The 25,946-nt window shown below is 38.3% G+C and overlaps 1 protein-coding gene across 2 annotated transcripts in view; it reads right to left on the reverse strand.

Moving 5' to 3' along the window:
- The window catches only part of LOC106876126 (G protein-coupled receptor kinase 5), a 378,987-nt gene that overhangs the window by 64,898 nt on the left and 288,143 nt on the right, over positions 1–25,946 (reverse strand). For both annotated transcript variants that reach the window (XM_089356590.1, XM_089356589.1), the window contains exon 5: positions 12,162–12,265. In XM_089356590.1, coding sequence (XP_089212716.1) covers positions 12,162–12,265 — 104 coding nt within the window. The remainder of the gene's footprint in view (positions 1–12,161; positions 12,266–25,946) is intronic.

Raw genomic sequence — 25,946 nt, forward strand, 5'->3', positions numbered from 1 at the left:
GATTCAGCGTGCCACAGAATGTGACAAGGCTGGCCCTTTGAATTACAGGTACTGCTCATTTATGCCAGCAGAGTGGATTGGAGCAATGTGAAATAAAGTTCCTTGTTCAGGGACACAATATGCCACCAGGAATTGAACTCACAATATACAATCGTGAGCTGAATACCTTAACCACACGTCTTCATTAACTGTATATACATTCACACACACAAATATATTCTTTTATTCTTTTATTTGTTTCAGTCATTTGACTGTGGTCATGCTGGAGCACTGCCTTTAGTTGAGCAAATCGACCCAGGACTTATCCTTTGTAAGCCTAGTACTTATTCTATCGGTCTCTTTTGCTGAGCAGCTAAGTTACGGGAATGTAAACATACCAGCATTGGTTGTCAAGCGATGTTGGGGGGACAAACACAGACACACAAACATACATACATACATATATATATATATATATATATATATATATATTGAGGACATACGTAAGCTCGCAAGGAATGAAGCCAGTATGCTCCGTTGGATGTGTAATGTCAATGTGAATACCCGTCAGAGTGTAAGTATCTTGAGAGAAAAGCTGAACATTAGAAGCATCAGTTGTGGCGTGCAAGAGAGACGATTGCGCTGGTATGGACATGTGGTGAGAATGGAGGAGGATAACTGCGTGAAAAAGTGCCACACCCTAACAGTTGAGGGAACCCGTGGAAGAGGTAGGTCCAGGAAGACCTGGGCTGAGGTGGTGAGGCAAGACCTTCGTACATTGGGCCTCACCGAGGCGATGACTACTGACCGAGACCTTTGGAAATGTGCTGTGCGTGAGAAGACCCGGCAAGCCAAGTAAGATCGTTGCCAGTGCTCCTGGACTGGTTCTTGTGCGGGTGGCACATGAGATGCACCATTTTGAGCGTGGCCGTTGCCAGTACCGCCTGACTGGCTCCTGTAGGATTTTCGAGCGAGATCGTTGCCAGTGCCCCTGGACTGGCTTGTGCGGGTGGCACATAAAAGACACCATTTCGAGCGTGGCCGTTTTCGTGCGGGTGACACGTAAAAGCACCCACTACACTCTCTGAGTGGTTGGCGTTAGGAAGGGCATCCAGCTGTAGAAACTCTGCCAAATCAGACTGGAGCCTGGTGTTGCCATCCGGTTTCACCAGTCCTCAGTCAAATCGTCCAACCCATGCTAGCATGGAAAGCGGACGTTAAACGATGATGATGATATATATATATGACAGATTTCTTTCAGTTTCTGTCTAACAAATCCACTCACAAGGCTTTGGTCAGCCCAAGGCTATAGAAGAAGACACTTGCCCAAGGTACCACACAGTGGGATCGAACCTGGAACCATGTGGTTGGTAAGCAAGCTACTTACCACACAGCCACTCCTGTGATTTTTTTTTAATAATTATGTATGCATACACAAGAGGGTGCTGAAAAGTTTCTGGCTTTGAGCAAAAGAATATACAGGAGGATCAGTTAATTATTATTTTATTCCACATATTCCCCTCTCAGATTCACACACTTATTGCAGTGGTCCTTCAGTTTTTCTAAGCCCTGTAAAAGAACTTAGAAGGTTGGGCCTCCAACTAGGCCTTTCCTGATACCCTTAAAGCCAGGAACTTTTCAGCACCTCCTCATATGTCAGGATGATGACGATGATCATCATCATTATCATCACCATAATTTTAGTGTCCACATTTTCATACTTGCATGGGTTGGATGGGTGGAGTTCATTGAGGTAGATTTTCTACAGCCACATGCTCTTCCTGTTGCTAACCCTCACCTATTTCCAAGCACAGTAATATTTCTCCATGGGGCCTGCACCAGTCAACATTGACTCCATCAGTCATCTGCACATATATACACATGTCTGGGAAAGAGTTTTTGAGCAAGATTAATCATTCTTTTACTGGACCCTGAAAGAAGGAAGGGGAAGATGACCTTGGCAGGATTTGAACTCAGAGCCAACAGTGAGTTAGAACACATATTGCATGGTATTCTATCCAATGCACAAATAACAACCAAATATCACTGCCTTAAACAACAAGACATACATCATAACAGACATATAACACCAAGTACTTCTCTTCAATATTATGTGTTTTCTACAATATTTATGGGAATTTCACATTTCAAATTACGATATGTTAAGTGCCGAATGTTATTTCTTGTTACAGAGCTTCTGGTGGATGGACAGCAGTTTTTTTCTTTTCTTTTCTTTTTATTTTCGCCATGCCATGCTCTCAGTGATTTCTTTGCCATATTCTTAAACATGCTCGGAATTTCTGCAGCTATTTAATGCCAGCCAGCTGACATGCCTGCATCTTGCTATTAGTGACCAAGGCAACTAGAACACAGATGTAAATGGATGTAGAATGAAGAATTGTCTTCCTAAAACCAGTGTCCACACGCACACACACAATGACATTTTTCAGTGTTAAGCATTAATGAATCTTAAAGAAGAGACTGTCAATGCCAAGGAGAAGAATGCCAGTGACAAGGAGAAGTAAATTCAAGATTTCCTTTACCAAATAGGAGTTAATGAGTAAGCTGACTAAAGGACAAAGGCATAGCTGTACATTAAGAAGTTTTCCTTGGCAGCCCTGTGTTCCCAGGTTCGATTCCACTATCTGGTGCCTTGGACAAGTGTCTTTTGACCACAGCAACAGGTCGATCGATGCTTTGTGAGTAGAATTTAGAAGAAGGAAACTGCATGGAAACCCACCCTGTGTGTGTGTATAGATATGAGTTTATTGTATGTCCTGGTTTTAGAACTGGTACATCACAGAGTCACGTGTTGTAAGGGACAACTTAAAGGATACACACAAGGGGAAGAGCAAGGGACCACAAAACTAAGGAAAGAGGACCATGATGCATATGGAAGACTGTCATGGTGTCCATGAGGCTAGGCCTAGAAAGGAAAACCAGTTTAAAATGTTTGTTTGTTGCATGTACTCGTGCAAATTATGTGACACAGGCATCGGCCATGACTATGATTTCACTTGATCTGTCAAGCCAAGTGAAAGTGTAGTTGTGACCAATGCTGGTGTCACATAACTGGCACCCATGCCAGTGGCATGTAAAAAGCATCCTTCAAATGTTGAGCCTCACAGAGGTGATGACAAGTGATCTAAACCATTGGCAATATGCCGTGCTTGAGAAGACTCGTAAAGCCAAGTGGCTGATGCTGGTGTCATGTAAAAAGCATTCATTATACTCTTGGAGTGGTGGGCATTAGGAAGGGCATCCAGCCACAGAAACCATGCTAAATCAGATTGGAACCTGGTGCAGCTCTCCAGTTTACTAGTTTCAGTCAAACTGTCTAACCCATGCCAGCATGGAAAGCAGATGTTAAAAGAAAACCTGTATGTGTGTGTGTGTGTGTGTAAGGTCTTCTTCAAGTCATCACAACCAAGGAATGCTTCGCCACACAATGCCAGGAATTTCCATCCACTACTATCTTTGGTAGGCCCTCAGCTTTATGTTGGGAGTCTTTAGAAATGTAGTTGAACAGTCTCTTCATCCTCTATTAGAGTACAGTTGACTTCAAATTATAAATCTGATATGGCTTTGTTGTTCAGGACAGTAGTAGTGATCAGAAAAGCCTATCCTGTATTGAGCAATAACAATAGAAGACATCTAAGCAAGTCTCTTCTAAAATAGGCCCAGACCAAGCAATGGCTTGTAAGGAATTTGAGAGATGGAAACTCAAAGAAGCTCATCATATATAAAATGCTTAGATATAACTTACGTAGTTCCTCCTGTTCATTTTCTCTTTCCCTCTATTCGCTTTCCCCTACGAGATGTGAGTAGTTACGAAGATCCCATTACACCTGTTCTGTTCCTCCACTACCGTCATTTACTATCATCCCCTAGCATGAAGCTGATGCTCCTCCTTCTACCAGGGTTTGTAGCCCAGCAAACTGCTTGGCGACCTCAAATGCACCCAGTATACACTGAAAGGTTGTTGGTATAGGGAAGGACATTCAGCCATAAAAACTATACCAAAGCAGACATCAGAGTTCAATGCAATCCTTGGACACATTGGATCCTGTCAAACCATCCAATCCATGCCAGCATGGATCATGAATGTTAAATAACGATGATGACAATATAATTTTTTAATAGGTGAGAAAATTCAAGAGTTGCACGTTTACATACCGAAGTACTTATCAAATATTTACAAGTGGGAATGTAGCTGCATGTATGTATATGCATATCATATATATACACACACACCTGTATGTGTGTGTGTGTATATAAATATATACACACACACATACCTGAAATGTACAGTATTATATATCCAGTATGGCTGATCTTGGGTATATAATACTGTACACTTCAGATAATATGCCCATTCTATTGACAGATATATGAGAGCATTTTTTCATGACTTATGGGCTTTTAGATGACATATATACACATATATACATAAATGTCTGTGTATATACAACTACAAATAATTCCAATTTATACATACACACGAGTTCATATAATATATATTACTCTCACTTAGGATGTGTGATCATGCTAGCTGGAATAACTTTACATTAAGGAGTGGAATGTACAATTTTCTGTAATTCAGACCACCTCATGGTTACCAGCAGACAAAATGGAAAAGATGTTGTCCTGAAGGATGGCAAAGAAGATGTGCTGGAACAGCCACCGTGATTCACGGGGCTCGCACTTGCAGACAGCAAGTTACTCTAGTTCTCTTTCTCTGTTTATGTGTGTGAACATTTAGTTACGCTTGTATATAAGTGTAATGTCTCTCTCAAGACACAAATTACCCATGGCACTGCAGAGTGTAATTGAACCTACAACCATAGAATTGTAAAGATGTCTTAACCACATAGCTATATATACACATACATGCATGCATGTATGTGTGTGTGTGCATGTATATGTGTGTGTATATAGAGAAACACACACACAAATGTGTATGTGTGTGCATATGTGTGCGCATATACGTGCATGTGACTACATAAATCACAGACATATACATGTATGTATATATATATGTGTGTATATATGTGTTTGTGTATACATATGTGTGCATGTATATATATACACACACACACACTGATGTGTGTGAGTACATAAATCACAGACGGCAACAAGAAAATCTTTGTGCAGTGGACATGTTTTGTTTCTCAGTTGAGTATTTCTTCAAAATAACGATGAAGACACAATGTCTACCTCAACAGAGACGGTGCCAGGGAATGTCTCCTCAGTAACAGAAATACTTCTGTCGTTATAGAGCTCTGCAAGAAGCCTAATTAACAAGCTACCTAAATATTACATAAGCCCCTCAAACAGACCTCTAGTCTTGATGGCTGTGCCAGGCAGAAGAGATGGAGAGAGAGAGAGAGAGAGGGTGGGACAATGGGGGGAGGAGGTGTTAGAGAGAGACTTAAAGAGAGAAGGGGAGGGAAGAATGAGAGTAGAAAGAGAGAGACAATGTTGCTGGTAGAGAGTAAAAGGGAGGGGGACTGAGATAGAAACAGACGATGAGAAAGAATATGGTAGAGAGAGAGAGAGGAGGGAAAGTGATTAGAGATAGACAAAGTGTGTGTGTGTGAGAGAGAGAGAGGGAGAGAGAGAGAGAGAGAGAGAGAGAGAGAGAGAGAGAGAGAGAGATAGAGAGAGAGAGAGAGAATGTGTTAAACAGTTATAGAGACAGGTAAACATTTATTTATGTATCTATCTAGATCTCTCTCTCTCTGTCTCTCTCTCTGTCTGTCTCTCTCTCTCTCTCTCTCTCTCTCTCTCTCTATATATATATATATATATATATATACAGAGATTGAAGGGACAGATAGACCATGACAGAAAAAAGAGGAGAATGAGATTTGAGAAGCAGACAGGCCATGGCAGAGAGCCGCAGAAGAGAGAGGAGAGAGAGAGAAAATAGTCTTAAAGACAGGCAGGCACATCACACACACACGTGTGTGTGTGTGTGTGTGTGTGTCTATATATATATATATATATATATATATGAGAGAGAGGGAGAGAAAGAGACATTTTGAAAATATTCTCTATCCAGCAACAACAATGACCAATATATCATTCAAGTCTTTCAAATCGCTAAAGGACAACGGAGAATATGGAAAAGAGTAGATTTCATTCATTAACGCTGAATTAAATTAATAAATTAATATGTAAATCTATTATGTGTTGCAGCTTCACACACGCACACACACACATGCGCATATGCCTATATACTCACTTGAATAATCTCCTCCCACCATCACCCATACTACAGCTATCACTTCATCATTGTCGTCGCTGCCACCACTCTCATCCTTGTTTTTCACTGCACTGCAACAGCTACCATCAGCACTGCAAACAACCACCACTTTCAACAGCAGCCACTCTACAATAACCACTGTCGTTACGACCATCTCCAGCAATGTATGACCACCACTGAAGAGGCCTCTACCTGGTTGCTTGAGAAGCTAGAAATAGGAGTAGAACATAGGTTCTTGTAGCAAAATTTCCTCAGTTTCTTCAATTGTCTGACATTAGTGACTTTTTCTGGGTGGATTCCAAATTTGAAAAGAAAATGTCCACAGAAGCTAAACCCAGCAACAAGGGTAGCTGCTTGTGGTGGTTCTGGTGGGTGATATAAGCTTTATCATGTTTTACCTAAAAGCCAAGGATGAATGATGCAAGAATAGGTGCATTGTTGGGATGAAGTGTCTCGGTTTCGCTTCTCTGTGCTTCACATCTCTTCCTTTACACTGTCTCTTCCAAATGCCCCAGGAGATCCAACTAAAATCCTTTATTGATTATCTAACCGTCTGGAAGAAACTCATGATAAATTGATCACCATCAAGTTCACATATGTGTGATTCTGACATGTTGTTTTGGGGTTACTGTAACAACAATCTTGAACCCCTATGGGAGGTGAGGGTGGGGTAGTACTGGAGAGGAGGAGGAGAAATGGTTCTGTGCCAGGTGTTGAGAAGCTAGAGTGTGATAGAACAACAAGCTTAGGTGGCTTGTAATAGAGATATGAGGCTGAGTTAGTGGAGAACTGGAAAGAAGATAGAAGTGGTGGACTCAAGATACAATGGACTGCAGGAGGCGAGGATAGAGGCAGGTAAGATGTTGCAGAGGTGCATAGAGTGAATGATGGTGAGAGATAAAGGAAAAGCTGGGAGGGGGGATGATGGTAGATGTGAGAGGGCATTGAGAATGACAGAGGGTAAGAAAGGTGTTAAGAATGGAATATAGCCCAAGAGAGCAATGGTTGGAAACAGAAGAGGAGGTGATTGGTGGAAATAACGTGGGTAAGGATGATAATTAGAAATGGAAGTGGTTCAGAGGAGGGCGGGGATATAGTATGTGCCTTATTCTGCTCTCAGGTAATTACAGCAACTGAGCAGTGCTACAGAGTGAGGTGTGATGGGTGTTAAAGGGTGAGATACGGGGGGGGGGGATACTTGACAAAGTCGAAATATAAAAGAGGAACAGGGCTCCACATGTACAAGCATAACAAAGGTGGTTTTAGGATATCATTTCTGCAGTGATAGATGGGTCTTCTTGAACACAGCAAATCAGCAATTATATCAACCCTTTATCATCTCCTCCATAAGGTTCAAAATCTTGAAATCAGCCTTTACTACTTCATCCTATGTCTTAGAGAGTGCCTTTCTTCCCTAAGTTCCACCTACTTTAAGTGATTGGCACTTCTTTATACAACTGTTCTCAACCATATGCATTATATAACCATACCGGTGCAATCTTCTTTCTGGAATTCCACATTTGATTCCTCTGATGGGCAATTTTCCCTTCAGTAACTAGCACTTTGTCATGCAAGCACACTGACACTGAACATCCAACGGAATGTACTAGCTTCATTCCTCTGTAGTCTTCATGTCTTCTGCATTCAGAACCCATGTTTCACTACCATGTAGCATTGCTGTACATACACAAGCATCATACGATCTGCCTTTCAATTGGAGAGAGACAGAGAGAGAGCTTTTATTACCAACAGAGGTAATAACTCTCTGAATTTTCTCCATCCTATTCCAATTCTAGCAACTACACTTTTCTAAACATGCTCCTCCACTGCTAATTAGGTCACCTAGGTAACAGAAATTATCCAATTATCCACTACCTCTAAGGAGCATCTAGGACATTTGGGAAAATCAATTTTCTGTGTATCATTAGTCTTTATGGCTCCTGTGCATCTTTCACATATAAACACAACTTTCTCCATTCCTCTGATTACAGTTTAACGACCAAATACAATTCTTTGCTGCCCACATCTATTTTTCACATTGTTCAAAGCCTGTCTCTTCATTTCTTTGTCCCTGTCCACCTCACTGTTCCAACTCTATGTCACTCTCCATTTCGATGAAACTTGACCCTGACCACAAATTTGGTATATCACCCTCATAAACATTAAATAATATATATATACATCCATCATATAACACATATGTAAACATTCTATAGATGTTAATGTTTGTTTTAATGTTCAGTTGTAATAAAAACAGTTTTACAATAATCTCATGGGTTACTCAATACTTTTAAGAAGTAGACATTTATTATTCTTAAACTGGTATAGGTGCATATATATATATATATATATATATATATATATATATAAACATACATATATATACATACATATATATGTATATACATCCATGCACACATATATGTATACATGCATACATACATATATATATCATCATCATCATTTAACGCCTGCTTTCCATGCTGGCATGGGTTGGACAGTTTGTCTGGGGACTGGCAAGCCAGGCGGCTGCACCATGATCCAATCTGATCAGTAAGTAGAGATAGGAGTGGTAGCCAGCGTTTATTAAAACTAATCTAAGGAGAATGGTAGCATGACCTAGTCACTGTCCACCATGGTTGTAGTTTAACCTCAAGCTATTTTTAGAAAAGAATCCAAAAGACAAACATGCTGACACACACAAACATACAAAAACATGCTGCTATCACAGTCTGTGAGCAACTTTCCATTCATTAGGATGTGAATGAATATTTATCAACTTTTGGCCCTGAAGAGATTTTTACCTTTTAAATGCATAAGGCAATCTAAATTGCAAAATACAAATGAAAGTAAGAAATTGAAACATATGTAGGTGATATGAAATTGACTATTGGATAAATAAATAAATTTTTTCCTGTGTTCAAACTCTCCATTTTTTCTTATATTATATTATTGTTTTCTTATATTGAATGGATGAAAACATCTATAACAACAAATGGAACATCATAAGTGTTAACACTAATGCTAACTCAAATTAACGAAATCCAAAGTATATTAATCGATATGGAGCTAAACAAGTGTACGCTTGGATAAAGTACATCCCTGTGAAAGAGCAACCTGTCTAGACTGTTGATTAACAGCCCAGTCAAGATGGTATTTTCTTCATCTCCTACTCTTGTATTAGCACAGATTTACAAAATGACTTCCTGAAATGAACTTCCATTAAGCAACTGAGGAGTACATTTTCATTGCACATCTTATGTGGTGTTCCCACTATATAAATAAATGAAGTTTGTACGAAACGTACGTACTGCTATAACCTAATACATTTTTGTTGCTTTTCTTCAAATTTTATTCACCAAATCTCTTGATTTTGTTTTTGGTTTTTACCCTACCAAATTCTGGTGCCACAAACATTTTAAGTACCACATTTAATTTTTTGATTAAATCTATATTATTATATATAAAAAGGGGTAAAGATACCCTTTGGGCATGAATGACCATGGGATTGCACCAAGAAAGTTATCGTCTGAGGCACAAGTCCGGGCAAGCTTATTTACGGAAGATCAGCAGTCACCTATGCATACCATGCTCCCCTCTCCATGTCACTGACGTCATCCATGGAAAAGGCAAAGACCAATACAGCTTGGCACCAGTGATGTCGCAATTCATTTTTACAGATGAGTGAACTGAAGCAACACGAAATGAAATGTCTTACTCAAGAACACAATATACAGCCCAGTCCAGGAATCAAACTCATTACCTTGTGATAGTGAGCCCAACAATCTAACCACTGAGCCATGTGCCTTCACATGCACACACATGAAATGATTATATTATATACACAAATATTTACATATACACATACATATGGATGGAGATATATATATATATATATATATATATATATATATATATATATATATATATATATATATATATATGTATGTACACACACACACTTAAAACCAATCCACAAAGTTAGAAGAAAAATAAATTAAGAGGTTTTACAACAGAAAATATACAAAAAAAAAACAAACAAGAAACACAACAACAACAACTGTTTCTATTTTGCAAGACTGAAACTAGGAAAATTAAATTATTATTTGAGATTTGATTCACAGATCTGATAGGAACTGAAGAGCAATTAGAGAACCTATCTACAGGAAATGAAACTTGTTTTTAGATAGTAGTGGCCTCACTTGGGTAGGCTCACCTTCCTTACCATTCCCATACTAAATGACAATAATAGAAACACTTTGTTACGTCATTCTGGACGTTTTCTAAACCACTCCATGGAATCACATCTGAAGAATATTTAGGACAAGAAGAAGAAGAAGAAGAGGAAGAAGAATGTGTTTGCGTGTGTGTGCTGTTTACTTATTTTATCCCTTAGTCTCTCTTACTTGTTTTACTTATTAGACTGTGGCCATGCTGGGGCATCACCTTGAAGGGTTTCAGTTGAACAAATTGACCCAGTACTTTTGTCTTTTTAAAGTTTGGTACTTATCCCATCACTCTCTTTTGCCACCAAACTTCTAAGTTACAAGGACATAAACAAACCAACACTGGTTATCACAAGGCAATAGACAGCCTGCAGCAACAGTAGAAGATACCTGTCCAAGATGCTGCACAGTGGGCCTGAACCAGAGAACCACATGGATGAAAAGCAAACTTCTTAACCATGCAGTGACACCTGTGACTATATATATATATATATATATATATATATAGAGAGAGAGAGAGAGAGAGAGATATAGTTACAGGGGTCACTACATGGTTAAGAGTGGTTGGTGTTAGGAAGGACATCTAGCTGTAGAAACCCTGCCAAAATAGACACAGTAACCCAGGGTAGTCTTCTACCTGGCTGGCTCAATTCAAAAGCATGCAAGTAAATACCACAAATCATTTTTATTGGTTGCCCTGACAACTCTACCAACCAAACCACTCCCAGCAAATACATAATAATAATGATCCTTTCTACTAAAAACAGATTTTTGGGGAAGGGCTAGTCAATTATATCAACCCTAGTACGTAACTGGTACGTGTCTCACTGACCCCCAAAAGGGTGAAAGGTAAAGTCAACTTCAGCAGAATTTGAACTCAGAACTTAGGGATGGACGAAATACTGTTAAGCGTTTTGCCTGGCATGCTAACAATTCTGTCAGTTTGCTGCCATAATAATAATAATAATAATAATAATAATTGCGTCTATTAATGATAAGACACAAAGGAATTATAGTTTGGAGGCAATAAATAACTGTCATTTGAATAAAAGAGACTTTGTTGAAGATCCAACTGGGGATTGCTTTGTTGGCATAAATCGTGTTGTCAACTTTAAACATTAGTCATTATAATTACTATGCAAGTGTGTATGTTGTGGGGTATGCTTGTGTGTGTATGTGTGGGGGGGGGGGAATGGATGGTGGTTAAGAAGTTTGCTTGTCAACCATGAGGTTTTGGGTTCTGTCTCACACAGTAGCACCAAGGGAAAGTGTCTTGTACAACAGCAGGGAAGGGGGAATTGTACATATGCAAGTATATACACATCCGTGTGATACATATATATATATGTTTCGATGATGTGTATAGTATATGTGCATGTGTGCATGAATACACATGCATACATACATACATACACACACACACACACACTCTGCCCTGCAATTTCATAGTTTACTTACACTGGACTTTCACCATAGTTCAACAATCAACGGTCTGTCAGAACTAGTCCATCACAGCTTGTTATTTGAGATTTATAATTAAAAGCATTTTTAAACTAATAAAAATACAAAGTACATTTCCAGTAAAACACTCTCTCACAGAAACTATACACACACACGCAGACACAAACACACATGTGTATAAAAACGCATTTATTTACAGAAGAGAATGTATTAGTTGTTGTACTTACTCAGCACATGGCTCAAATAGTTCTTTATTAGAATTATTTCCAGAAATAGCTTCTTGGATTGCTTGTGTTTGAGTCCCATTGGCCTGAGTTAGACAGATCGCAGACTGCAAAAGAAAGCAATGAATTGTATTTGTGAGAGCGTGCGTATATTTACATACACACACACACACACATATATATATGTATATATATATATGACTGTCTGTATGTATGTGTATCTTAAAAAAAAGTTTTGCAAAGAATTTTTGTTACAGTCACAATATTTGAAGAAAGATTTTCTTAAATTAAAAGTTATTAACGATATAAAGAGAATCTTGAAAAAAAACCCCCAAAAAACAAACAAGCAAAAAGAAAGAAAATACCAGAACGAAGCAAGCTTTTTAGAAACAAGTTTTCATACTGTGTATAAGTGCTTTCACTGTTCACAGTTTTTCAAACACATGTTATAGGGTAATCTGTATATATGGCTGATTCCATAAGATGTGTGTTTGAAAAGCTGTAAACAGTGAAAGCGCATTAACACTATGTGAAAACTTTCTCCCAAAATGTTCATGTCATTGTTCTTTTAAGATTCTTTTTATACAATTAATAATTTTTAATTTAAGAAAATCTTTGTTCAGATACATACACACACACACACACACACACATGAAGAAACAGACAAATAGATAGACAAACAGATAAATAGATAGATAGGTAGATAAACACACAGAAAGATAGATAGATATAGATAAATGCAGAGAATGCAGAGAAAGATGGAATACTAGATGTGATACAAAGGAGAGATATGCAACATGTCAAGAAGAAATTTAAATAAAATAAATGTTCTACGTAGACAATCTTGTAATAAAAAAATAGTTTTTCTTGCTGCTTCTACAGTTTAATACTTGATGAATTTCACAGCAAGTCATCTCAATAAATTGATAACAGCTTTTACACTAAAGAAATTATGTGAAACACCCTAAGAAGAGGATCCTTATTGTAACAGATGTACATATGTATACATAGAAAGATAGATACATACTTATAGATGCATACAAATAGATACATACATATATATAGATAGGTACATACATAGACACGTGTGTATGTATGCATGTGCTTATATGCATATTATTTCATAAATCTTAAAATACCAAATAAATTTTCTGTAAATGTGTGTGTGTGCATGTATGTGTGTGTACATATACATATTTATGACTCATCCCCCACAGCAGAATCGATACTGGTGCTGGTGCCACATAAAAAGCACTCTGTACACACTGTAAAGTGGTTAGCATTAGGAAGGGCATCTAGTCATAGAATCCATACCAGAACAGATGATGGAGCCTAATGCAAGCCCCAACCTTTATGAACTCCAATCAAACCATCCAACCCACGCCAGTATGGAAAATAAACATATATATATATATATATATATATATATATATAAACAAAACATCAAATTTGGAGAGGATTAGTTAACTCACACGACACTAGCAGCCCTTCTTCCACCTCAACCAAGCACTCCCATTACTGCTCTCCCCTCACTCTGCTTCTCAGACCAACAATCAAGCTCTCAGCCTTTCTTGCCTCATAACCCATCGCTGTCACTCTCTACACCTCTTTTATTCACTGCAATAATGCACCCTCTACATCCTGTCTCCACCTACTAACTTTTTTTCTTCTTCTTTCTCACCCCTACCAGCCTTTATAATATTTTACAACTTTGTAAGCAACTCTTGTCTGAAACATTAGACATTTCCACTGCTCAGGATAACCAAAACTTAACAATTACCAAAGTTTGCTGAACTATTCTTGACTGATCTATTTCACCAATGTTTTCTCTCACACTCCCACTTATTTGCCTACCCACTAGTACCATTTCCCACTCTCCTCCCTGCATCTTAGGGGTAAACTCCAACACACCTTCAGCACCATCTTCCTCCTCTTCCAACTAGAGTTACCATGTATCTTGCCAACAGCAGCACACCCGTTTCTGTCCCCATCAACCATACTTTAGCACAGTGCTCTGCAACCCTTTTTTTTACTTGCGGTACACTTAATTCTTTTTAAGATTCGGCGGCACACCTGAACTAAAAATATAACTAAAAGTAAAGGGGAAAAAATTATATTCAGGTTACAACGTGGCACCAGGTTACACCGCAGCATACCGGTTGTGGAGCACTGCTTTAGCATATCATCACTTGACATAAAGCCACTTTCCTCAATACTACCCACCCTGACCTCAGCTGAGGAAATAAGTACAGGGGTCAATTCATTTGACTAAATATTCTTCAAGGCAGTGCCACAAGATGGCTGAAGCCTAATGACTGAAACAAGTAAAAGATAAAAGGCAAAAGAATGCAAAAACATAAGTAGTGAGAGGAATTTTATTGCAATACATTCCATATCTCAGGAAATTCCAATACAAACATTATTGCATGTCTTCATTAATCTCTTACTTTTGCTTTCGTAAAGTTATATTTCATAAGAGGTTAAATGAATTGTAAAACTGTTTTTGAAAGGTTTGCCAGAAAAGTTTAAGAAATTTTGCTTTAACATTTTAACATTTTGCTTAACCCTTTAACATTTAAATGGTCCATATGTTGTTTGTTGTTGGCACTCCGTCGCTTACGACGTCGAGGGTTCCAGTTGATCCGATCAACGAAACAGCCTGCTCGTGAAATTAACGTGCAAGTGGCTGAGCACTCCACAGACATGTGTACCCTTAACGTAGTTCTCGGGAATATTCAGTGTGACACAGTGTGACAAGGCTGACCCTTTGAATTACAGGCACAACAGAAACAGGAAGTAAGAGTAAGAGATGGTTGTGGTGGAAGAGTACAGCAGGGTTCACCACCATCCCCTGCTGGAGCCTCGTGGAGTATTAGGTGTTTTCGCTCAATAAACACTCACAACGCCCGGTCTGGGAATCAAAACCGCAATCCTATGACCATGAGTCCGCTGCCCTAACCACTGGGCCATTGCACCTCCACTAAATGGTCCATATATAACCCAAATATCCTACCTGTTTTAGCCAGATCTGTCCTCTCATATGTACCCTACTATATCATTCTCAAAATAAGCAATCACATCATTCAACTCTCAAAGCTATGAGATAATGCGTAATTAATTCAAAACAGTGTGAATAAATAAGTATTACATTTGACAGAGTAACCTGAATGCTAAAAGGTCAAACCAGTGGGTGGTAGCATATTTTATACTGTCTATGCATGTATAGGTTTGGTGCACTAGCTTACCAGACATGCCCAACTCCTGCAAGCATGAAGGAAAAAAAATTGAACGTGAAAGGATGGGTGATGATGGAAAAGATTAGACTATATAATATTTACATTTAAGTCTCTCTCACGATCATTATGTGCATATTGATTTCTCCATATACCATTCTTCCCCTCCATTTATCATTCCATCTCCTATCACTACACCTCTCTGCAATCTCTCTCTCTCTCATCATATTGCTTGTGTAAAGAGGGCTAGCATTGCACTCACTGCATCTTTTTGTTTCCTGGTTTTGCAATTAAACTGTCGCCATGCTGGGGCACCACCTTGAAGAATTGTTAATTGAATGAACTGATCCCAGTATTTATATATACACATATATATATATATATATATATATATATATATATATATATATATATATATGACAGGCTACTTTCAGTTTCCGTCTACCAAATCCACTCACAGGGCTTTGGTTGACCCGAGGCTATAGTAGAAGACACTTGCCCAAGGTGCCGCACAGTGGGATTGAATCCAGAACCCTGTGGTTGGTAAGCAAGCTTCTTACCACCCAACCATGCCTGCACCTGCATCTGAACTTATTCAACTTTATTCAACTGTCCCTCTTACTAACACCTTTTTTCTTTATTGCTATCCGCCCCCCCCCCCCCCCACTCTAAAACACATCATATCCTCCTCAAATCTCAAACTTTCATTTATCTGTGCTGATGTTCCACGAAAATGCACCCAGTGCACTCTGTAAAGTGGTTGGAAAATGAGCTGAGGCAACAAGAGTTGGAGAGGACTCTTTAGTCTCGCTAAGCATATTGCACTTTCTCTAGTGCCCCTGACACACTGTAAAGTGGGTTGCTAATACGAGGAGCATGCAACCATAGAAACCAAGATGAAAATGAAGAATATAAGTGAGAAATTCTCCACCAGCCAGTCTTGAAGGGGAGTAACTCTGAACGAGAACTGATTTATTTTGTGACAAACCATGACAGGGCAGAGAGTGGAACATAAAATGATGAAGACAAAATGTGTGAGTATGTCTGTGTCTATCATTGGAATGGTGATAACAAAACAATGCCACATTTTGAACTTGAGAAAAGTTTCGCATATTTTTACTGTTCCACTTACAGATTGCAACGTGTGAATTAGCTGGTTGATTTTCTTTTTCCAGGAAACACAAGCTTCTTGAACAAAAAAAAAAACCATGCGCAGTAATTATTATTGGTATAAATGTGAACATGTGTGTGTGGGGGGGGGGGGGTGTTCTTTTTCAAATCTTGTTTACCAGTTCCCATTACTGGACTGTGGCTATACTGGGGCACAGCCTTTAAGGGTTTTTAGTTGAAGATATCAACTCTAATACACTCTGATACTTATTATGTCAGTCTCTGTTTGTTGAACCACTTATTCATGAAACATAAACCATAACACTAGGTCTGTTTTTACTAATATAAACATAAGCATGTAAACAACACATACACAAACAGCAGGCTACTGCACAGCTTCTGCCTGCCACATTCCTGTCACAAGATAGTGGCCACCATGATGCTGTAGCAGCCGGAGAACTTCTGCAGTAGGGATTGAATGTAGAGAAATGAACTTTACACAGCCATCCCTGTGTCTATTTACATGTGTGTGTGTGTGTGTGCATATGTATACACAACATACATATACATCCACACATATATATATATATGCATACACATGCATTCGAGCGACATAGGATTTTCGAGCGAGATCGTTGCCAGCGCCGCTGGACTGGCTCTTGTGCGGGTGGCACATAAAAGACACCATTTTGAGCGTGGCCGTTGCCAGTACCGCCTGACTGGCCCTCGTGCAGGTGACACGTAAAAGCACCCACTACACTCTCAGAGTGGTTGGCGTTAGGAAGGGCATCCAGCTGTAGAAACTCTGCCAAATTAGATTGGAGCCTGGTGTTGCCATCCGGTTTCACCAGTCCTCAGTCAAATCGTCCAGCCCATGCCAGCATGGAAAGTGGACGTTAAACGATGATGATGATGATGATATATACAAACATACATATACACACGCATAAATACATATTATATAGACATACACATATGTACAAACATATATACATACATACATATATCTATATGCATCCATACATATATATGTACACACAAACAAACACATATATATATATACACATACATACACACACATATACACACACACACACACACATATGTACATATGTATATACACACATATGAATCATATATACAACACTCACACACATAGCTGTATGTATATGTGTGTATATATGTACACATGCATGTAATGTGTGTGTGTGTGTGTGTGTGTGTGTGTGGTTGTCCATTCTGCACTATGTCCCTGATGGTGAGGTTTCATATTGTGTGTCATGGGTTTCAAAGATGTCAGTTGTTAGGTGACGTATAGAGTGACCAAAGAGGAAGGAAGGCGGACAAATATAAGTAACGCATTGACATTACCACGAAGGAAAGGCGTGGTCGCAATAATCTTCACAGCTACACTTACTGGTCTAAATTGTTGTTTACAACTAACAAATTACACTTCCACCCCACTCAACTAAATTAATATACACTTGCAAGTATTCCTTAATTTATTTAACCCCTCAGCATTCAGATTACTCTGTCAAATGTAATGCTTATTTATTCATATTGTTTTGATGTAATCATGCATTATTTAGTGGTTTCAAGATTTCAATGATGTACTCTCTCTCTCTTTTACTTGTTTCAGTCATTTGACTGTGGCCATGCTGGAGCACCGCCTTTAGTCGAGCCAATCGACCCCAGGACTTACTCTTTGGAAGTCTAGTACTTATTCTATTGGTCACTTTTGCCGAACCACTAAGTTACAGGGATGTGAACACACCAGCATCAGTTGTCAAGTGATGGTGGGGGGACAAACACAGACACACACATACATACATATATATATATACATATATACTACAGGCTTCTTTCAGTTTCCGTCTACCAAATCCACTCACAAGGCTTTGGTCGGCCCGAGGCTATAGTAGAAGACACTTGCCCAAGGTGCCACGCAGTGGGACTGAACCTGGAACCATGTGGTTGGTAAGCAAGCTACTTACCACACAGCCACTCCTATGCGATGTGGTTGTTTATTTTTACTATTATATTGTTGAGTAGGTGTGAGATGTTGGATCTGGCCAGTTTGAACTTAGAACAGGCAGAATATTTTGACCAGATATGGCTAGTTTGAATGTTAAATGTTTAACCTTTTAGCATTCAGATTATTTGGTCAAATGTAAAGCTGATTTATTCACATTGCTTTGAGTTAACCCATTACCTCCCATAATTCTATTAACTGGAATTTTTTCATGAAACTTTGATTTTTAGCATAAAACAGCCTTAGAAACACACTGGAATGATCAAAATAACATTTTAAATAGAAATAAGCGAGATATTGGGTGAAAAATTAGCAAACCTCATTTGAATATCAGAGAAATATACCTAGTAGATATAGCAAAAAAGTTAGATATATGTAAATACTAACAGATAATTACGAAATTTGTAATTTTTAAGTGATCTCATATGAGATCACTGACAGGTAATGGGTTAATCATGCATTATCTCGTAGCTTCAAGATTTTGATGATGTGATTGTTTATCTTTAGAATGACATTAAAGGGTATGTGTGAGAGGCCAGACCTAGCAACTTTGAACAACATAAGACAGGCAAGGTATTTAGGTCTGATACGACTGGTTTAAATGCTAAGTGTTTAATGCTTGTTTTTTTTTTTCCATGCTAGCATGGGCTGGACCATTAACATTACTGAAACAATGTTTTATAACCATATGCTCTTCCTGTTGCTAACCCTTAACTGTTTTCCAAGTAAGAGTCTTTTTATTCCACATAGCTTCAAAAGTTTAGATGTCTGATGATGTCTTCACAGGGAATGCCAACAAATGACAGTTTTCAGCTCAATGCTTTCATGTTGGAACATGGAACATAAACATTCATAGAGACACACACAATTATATATACATATTCTTTTATTTGTCTCAGTCATTTGACTGTGACCATGCTGGAGCATCACCTTTAGCTGAAGAAATCGACCCCAGGACTTATTCCTTGTGAGCCTAGTACTTACATTATAATTCTGCTTGTTCGTTCGTTCACACATTACACTTTAGTTAGTTAGTGGGTGGAGTGAGAGTGATAGAGAGGCAGGGAGAGTGAGGAAGAGGAATGAAGAAGAGTGTGAGAAAGAGAGAGAGGGAGTGAAAGTGAGTGAGACAGTAGATAGCCACTTCCACTAACCATGATGTCACATGGTTAGTGGAAGTGAGAGGAGAAAGAGAAAGAAAAGCAGAAATGTTAACATGTTGAGGTAAATTACATGGTTAAAAAGCTTGAGAGAGAGAGAGAGAGAGAGAGAGAGAGAGAGAGAGAGAGAGAGAGAGAGAGAGAGAGAGAGAGAAATAAAATGTTTAGAAGAAGGTAATTTTAAAATCCTATATTATTGTGACTCGAAGTGAAATAACTTAGTAAAATAGCTCTGGATGTCTTTTTCTGTTTTTTTTTAAAATTTGCAATGAAATTGAAACTAATCACGTAAATAAAAACATAGTGAATATTCTCTATATCATTTTGCGTACATTAATTGTATATAATGTAAAATAATTACGATAAAATATTGCATAATAAGGAATATGCAATTATATATTGATCTTGCAGTTCCAAGAGAATTAAATACTAACAAATGAGATAGGTATATATATATATATATATATATATATATTTGTTTTGCAAGATTTTTTATGTGAAATCGTGTGTTGAAACAGATGTTGTTGTACTTGGGGATGGTCATATTGCCAGTTTAGCCAATAAAAACACACGCACTGTATATTTGGTGTTAATTTTTTTTTTTTCAGCTTTATATTACATTAATCTTAATCTTAATCTTATTTCGGCCAGAGTTCTTTCGTCACACTTCTGTGACCTCATCAGTGGTCCTTTGTTTCCTTCTTTCTTATGTTTGTCTCACCTTGCTAACTATCAGCCATTTTGTATTTTGTATTCCTATTGTATGTGTCTACGCATGCGTGTCCTTCAATGTGTCTGTGTCTTTTGTAAGTGCATGTGTGTATGGGGAGTGTCTGTATCACCTATATTCTCTGTTAATACGTGTTCATTTGTATTAGTTTTTATTTATTTATATGTTCATGTGTGTGTGTGTGTGTGTGTTTTTTTTTTTTTTTTTTTTTTTTTAATGTGTTTAATTAAATTTTGTTAACGTATGTAGTATTTAATTCCATTTGTTTATCTATGTATTGTATTATACTTTGTTCCTATTATTGGTTTATGGGTAACATGTTGTCACATGCTGTGGTTTGTTAGTGGCGTATGTTAGTGTTCCATTCTAGTTTCCTATTCAGGCTAGGTTTCCCTTCTATTATGTGTGTAGCTTCAGTAATTTGTCTAAGTGCTGCATCACTGCTATGTGTAGATAAGATTTTAATTTCTATGTTGTTGATTGAGCCTCTATGTTCTTGCTCAGCGTGCTGGTACAGAACTGATGAGTTCTTCCCTTCCTTAAGTTCCCTCCAATGTTCGTTTGCCCGCTCCCCTATACTCCTTGCTGTTTCGCCTACATATGTCGTTGTCTTATTTCTGCATCGTCCCTCTGTACATCTTATACTATAGACCACATTTCTGGTTTTGCAGTTCGTTTGTGGGCTAAATCTACATACGATACAGTTCCTATCAGTGCAGGGGGTTCTACTGAAAGGGTATGTTCTACTGATAAGGGATTTGATAGGGTTGGAACACCATAGAAAGAACTAAGAAGAAAATAGGGAAGGCAAGCTCATGGTACAATAGCCACAAGTACCAAAGCGTCATGTTCGTCGACACCACCCCTAGAGGCGAACTGGCGTACCGCTTTAGAAGGGCCCTAGACAAACTTAAGCTAAGAATTAAGGTTGTTGAAAGGCCAGGCAACCCTATCAAATCAACAACATAGAAATTAAAATCTTATCTACACATAGCAGTGATGCAGCACTTAGACAAATTACTGAAGCTACACACATAATAGAAGGGAAACCTAGCCTGAATAGGAAACTAGAATGGAACACTAACATACGCCACTAACAAACCACAGCATGTGACAACATGTTACCCATAAACCAATAATAGGAACAAAGTATAATACAATACATAGATAAACAAATGGAATTAAATACTACATACGTTAACAAAATTTAATTAAACACATTAAAAAAAAAAAAAAAAAAACACACACACACACACACACATGAACATATAAATAAATAAAAACTAATACAAATGAACACGTATTAACAGAGAATATAGGTGATACAGACACTCCCCATACACACATGCACTTACAAAAGACACAGACACATTGAAGGACACGCATGCGTAGACACATACAATAGGAATACAAAATACAAAATGGCTGATAGTTAGCAAGGTGAGACAAACATAAGAAAGAAGGAAACAAAGGACCACTGATGAGGTCACAGAAGTGTGACGAAAGAACTCTGGCCGAAATAAGATTAAGATTAAGATTAATGTAATATAAAGCTGAAAAAAAAAAAATTAACACCAAATATACAGTGCGTGTGTTTTTATTGGCTAAACTGGCAATATGACCATCCCCAAGTACAACAATATATATATATATATATATAAGGCAAAAATAAGATTTATATGCCAAAAAAAATGCAAATCATCCTTTCTTTCTTAAATAGCTCCTCTTAATTTGTCTTTTCTTGTCTTGTGGAATTTCCAAGAGTCCTCTTAGTATAGTTACAGGCTGCCTCTATACTTACACAGCCACATGTATGTTTGTGCGCACACACACACACACACACACACACACACACACACACACACACACACACACATATATATATATATATATGATATCCAAACAGTAGCTTTTGAAAGCAAACTGTAAGGTTTTTACCCAAATCATATGTAAGCACACACACACACACACATCTATATATGCACCTAGTCTACACTGTAAAGTGGTTGGCATTTGGATGGGCATCCAGCTGTAAAAACCACACTAAAACTGACTTCACCTGTGTGAGTGCCATGTAAAAATCCCTCAGCCCACTCTATGGAATGGTTGTTGTTAGGAAGGGCATCCAGCTATATAAACCATGCCAAAATAGACACAGAAGCATGGTGCAGGCTCCTGCCCGACCAGCTCCTGTCAAACAGTTCAACCCATGCCAGCATGGAAGGAAGATGTTAAACAATGGTGACATGCACAGAAATACACACACATATATATATACATTTATATACATATATGCATCATCATCATCATCGTTTAACGTCCACTTTCCATGCTAGTATGGGTTGGATGATTTGACTGAGAACTGGTGAAACCAGAAGGCTGCACCAGGTTCCAATCTGATCTGGCAGAGTTTCTACAGCTGGATGCCCTTCCTAACGCCAACCACTCTGAGAGTGTAGTGGGTGCTTTTACGTGCCACCGACACGAGGGCCAGTCACACGGTACTGGCAACAGCCATGCTCAAAAAGGTGTTTTTTATGTGCCACCTGCACGACATACAATATGGTGTGTACTCCAGCTTTTAGAATAGGTGCACCATATATCTGCTTGTTCGTAAGAGGTGACCAGAAATGTTGGCATCCAGGAAGAGTAACACTGTCTTAAAAAGTTCCACTGAATCAATGGCAGTATCGGAAAGCCCTAAAAACAACACCAGCAACAACAATAATGACAATTGGCATCATTGTCATTTAATGTCCATTCGACCTCACTGCCAATGGACTGGACATGTTTTACAGTTGTCTCACTGTAGTCTGTGTGCATTTTATCATGTTGGCACTCCGTTGCTTACGACAACGAGGGTTCCAGTTGATCCAATCAACGGAACAGCCTGCTCATGAAATTAACATGCAAGTGGTTGAGCACTCCACAGACACGTGTACCCTTAACGTAGTTCTCGGGGATATTCAGCGTGACACAGTGTGACAAGGCTGACCCTTTGAATTACAGGCACAACAGAAACAGGAAGTAAGACTGAGAGAAAGTTGTGGTGGAAGAGTACAGCAGGGGTCGCCACAATCCCCTGCCGGAGCCTCATGGAGCTTTAGGTGCTTTCGCTCAATAAACACTCACAACGCCTGGTCTGGGAATCGAAACCGTGATCCTATGGCCGCGAGTCCGCTGCCCTAACCACTGGGTCATTGCGCCTCCACATTTTATCATGATACCAATGCTAACAAGCATGCCTCTAGTCCTTGCTCAGTTTCTTTTCACAGACACCCACACACAAAGTAGATTCTTCCCTTGAGCAAAGGATAGAATGTTGAATCCTTGTGGATAAAGTATGATGCTGCATAGCAATGAGACATAGGCATGGAATTCTGAAGATGTGCAAAAGTTGGAGAGAAATGAAGACAGTTCCGATCAATATGTAACGTCAGTGTGGTTACTGATCAGCTGAGTGAAGAAGAATAGGGTATAAGTGGAATCGGGTGGACAGGAAAGAGAGAGAGAGAGAGAGAGAGAGAGAGAGAGAGAGAGAGAGAGAGAGAGAGAGAGAGAGAGAGAGAGAGAAAGAGAGAGAGAGAGATGTGTATGTTGGTATGGATGACATGTAACGAAAGTGGATGACTACAGGTGGATAAAGAAGCACCTGGATATCCAAGTGGAAGAAAAACTGTGGAAGAGAAGACCAAAGAACAAAATGCCAGAGAAACACAACAAATCAAAAGGAAATGTGTTAGGGAGGACTCAACCTAACCCATGCATTCATAGAAAAAACTTATGAGAAAATGACAATGATGATGATGATGATGATAACAGTTAAATTAATTGTGTCCTTTCTTAGTAACTCTCCAATTCACATCAACTCACAGTAGGTGTCATCAGATGGAAGAACTTTAACAGCTGCTCTGACGTGTGGCTGTTTACTTTATGTTGCTTCATGGAACTGATAGAAGAAAGGTGGGCTATCTACGAATCTCTGCAGATTATGGTTGGTTAGTTAGTAGAACAATTGATTAGTGTTGACCAGATGGTATATATACATGAATGATATATGTACATCTATGTGTGGATTTGAATATATATGTATATACATATAAAAATATATATAAAGGAGGCCACTAGGTGGACTGCCAATGTGCCAGAAGAAGATCACATGTCATGCGTCTACTAAGACCGAATAATTCTCAAAGGGAATTTAGCGAAGTAACAAAAACGTAAAACGGGCAAGACTAGTGAAAATTACATAAAAAATACAATTATCTGTAAACATTTTTCGAAATCAATAGATTCTTACCGAAAATATCTGTTTCTCATCAGTACAGATTGTTGGTTAAATACAATTTATAGGATTGCACACTAATTTGTACGTCACAAGTAATGCATGTGTGTACAGTTCTATGAAATTATATTTATGGTAATTTCCGAATATGATTATATATATATGTATATATATATATCTATATATATATATATATATATATATATATATATATATATATATACACGTATATATACTTATATATACATTAAGCATACCTGTATATATATTATATATTTGTGCAGGCACAAGGGTGGCTGTGTGGTAAGAAGCTTGCTTCCCAAACAAATGGTTAGAGAGATGTAAACAAACTAATACCAGTTGTTAAGCGGTGCTGGGTGGGAGCAAACACAGACACAACACCCTCATATGTATGACAGGCTTCTTTCAATTTACATCTACCAAATCCAATCACAAGGGTTTGGTCAGCCACAGGTTATAGTAAAAGACACTTGCCCTCGGGCCGACCAAAGCCTTGTAAGTGGATTTGATAGACGGAAACTGAAAGAAGCCCGTCGTATATATATATATATTTGTGTGCGTGTGCGTCTCCCCTAACATTGTTTGACAATCGATGCTGGCATGTTTATGTCCCTGTAACTTAGCGGTTTGGCAAAAGAGTTTGATAAAATAAGTACTAGGCTTACAAAGAATAAGTCCTGGGGTCGATTTGCTCGACTAAATGCGGTGCTCCAGCATGGCTTCAGTCAAAATGACTGAAACAAGTAAAAGAATAAAGAATGTACATGTATATACATATATATGAATATATATATGTATATGTATATATATATATGTATGTATGTATATATATATATATAGACACAAACACACATATATATTTGTGTATATATATGCACACACACACACACTAATGTACACATATGTATACTTACACACATGTATATAGGTGTGTGTGGGTGTGAAGTGAGAAGAAAAAGAGAGAGAGAGAGAGAGAGAGAATAAAGAAGAGGAAAAGAAAGAAGCACTGTTGTCATGGTTACAAAGATATGCATTAATCCTTTTGGTTAGAATAGCTAAATATTCTTCATAGTGGAACCCTCTCCAAATTCCACCAAGCATGACAAGTGCAGCAGAAATTTTTATCTCAACGGCGTATTTTTGACAATTTCACAATACACCGAGTCTTCAGTCATTGGTTTTTGGGTCAGGAATTGATGGACCTATCTTAAGCACCC

The sequence above is a fragment of the Octopus bimaculoides genome, chromosome 8, assembly GCF_046866305.1.
Source record: "Octopus bimaculoides isolate indiv1 chromosome 8, ASM4686630v1, whole genome shotgun sequence".
NCBI classification, from domain to species: domain Eukaryota; kingdom Metazoa; phylum Mollusca; class Cephalopoda; order Octopoda; family Octopodidae; genus Octopus; species Octopus bimaculoides.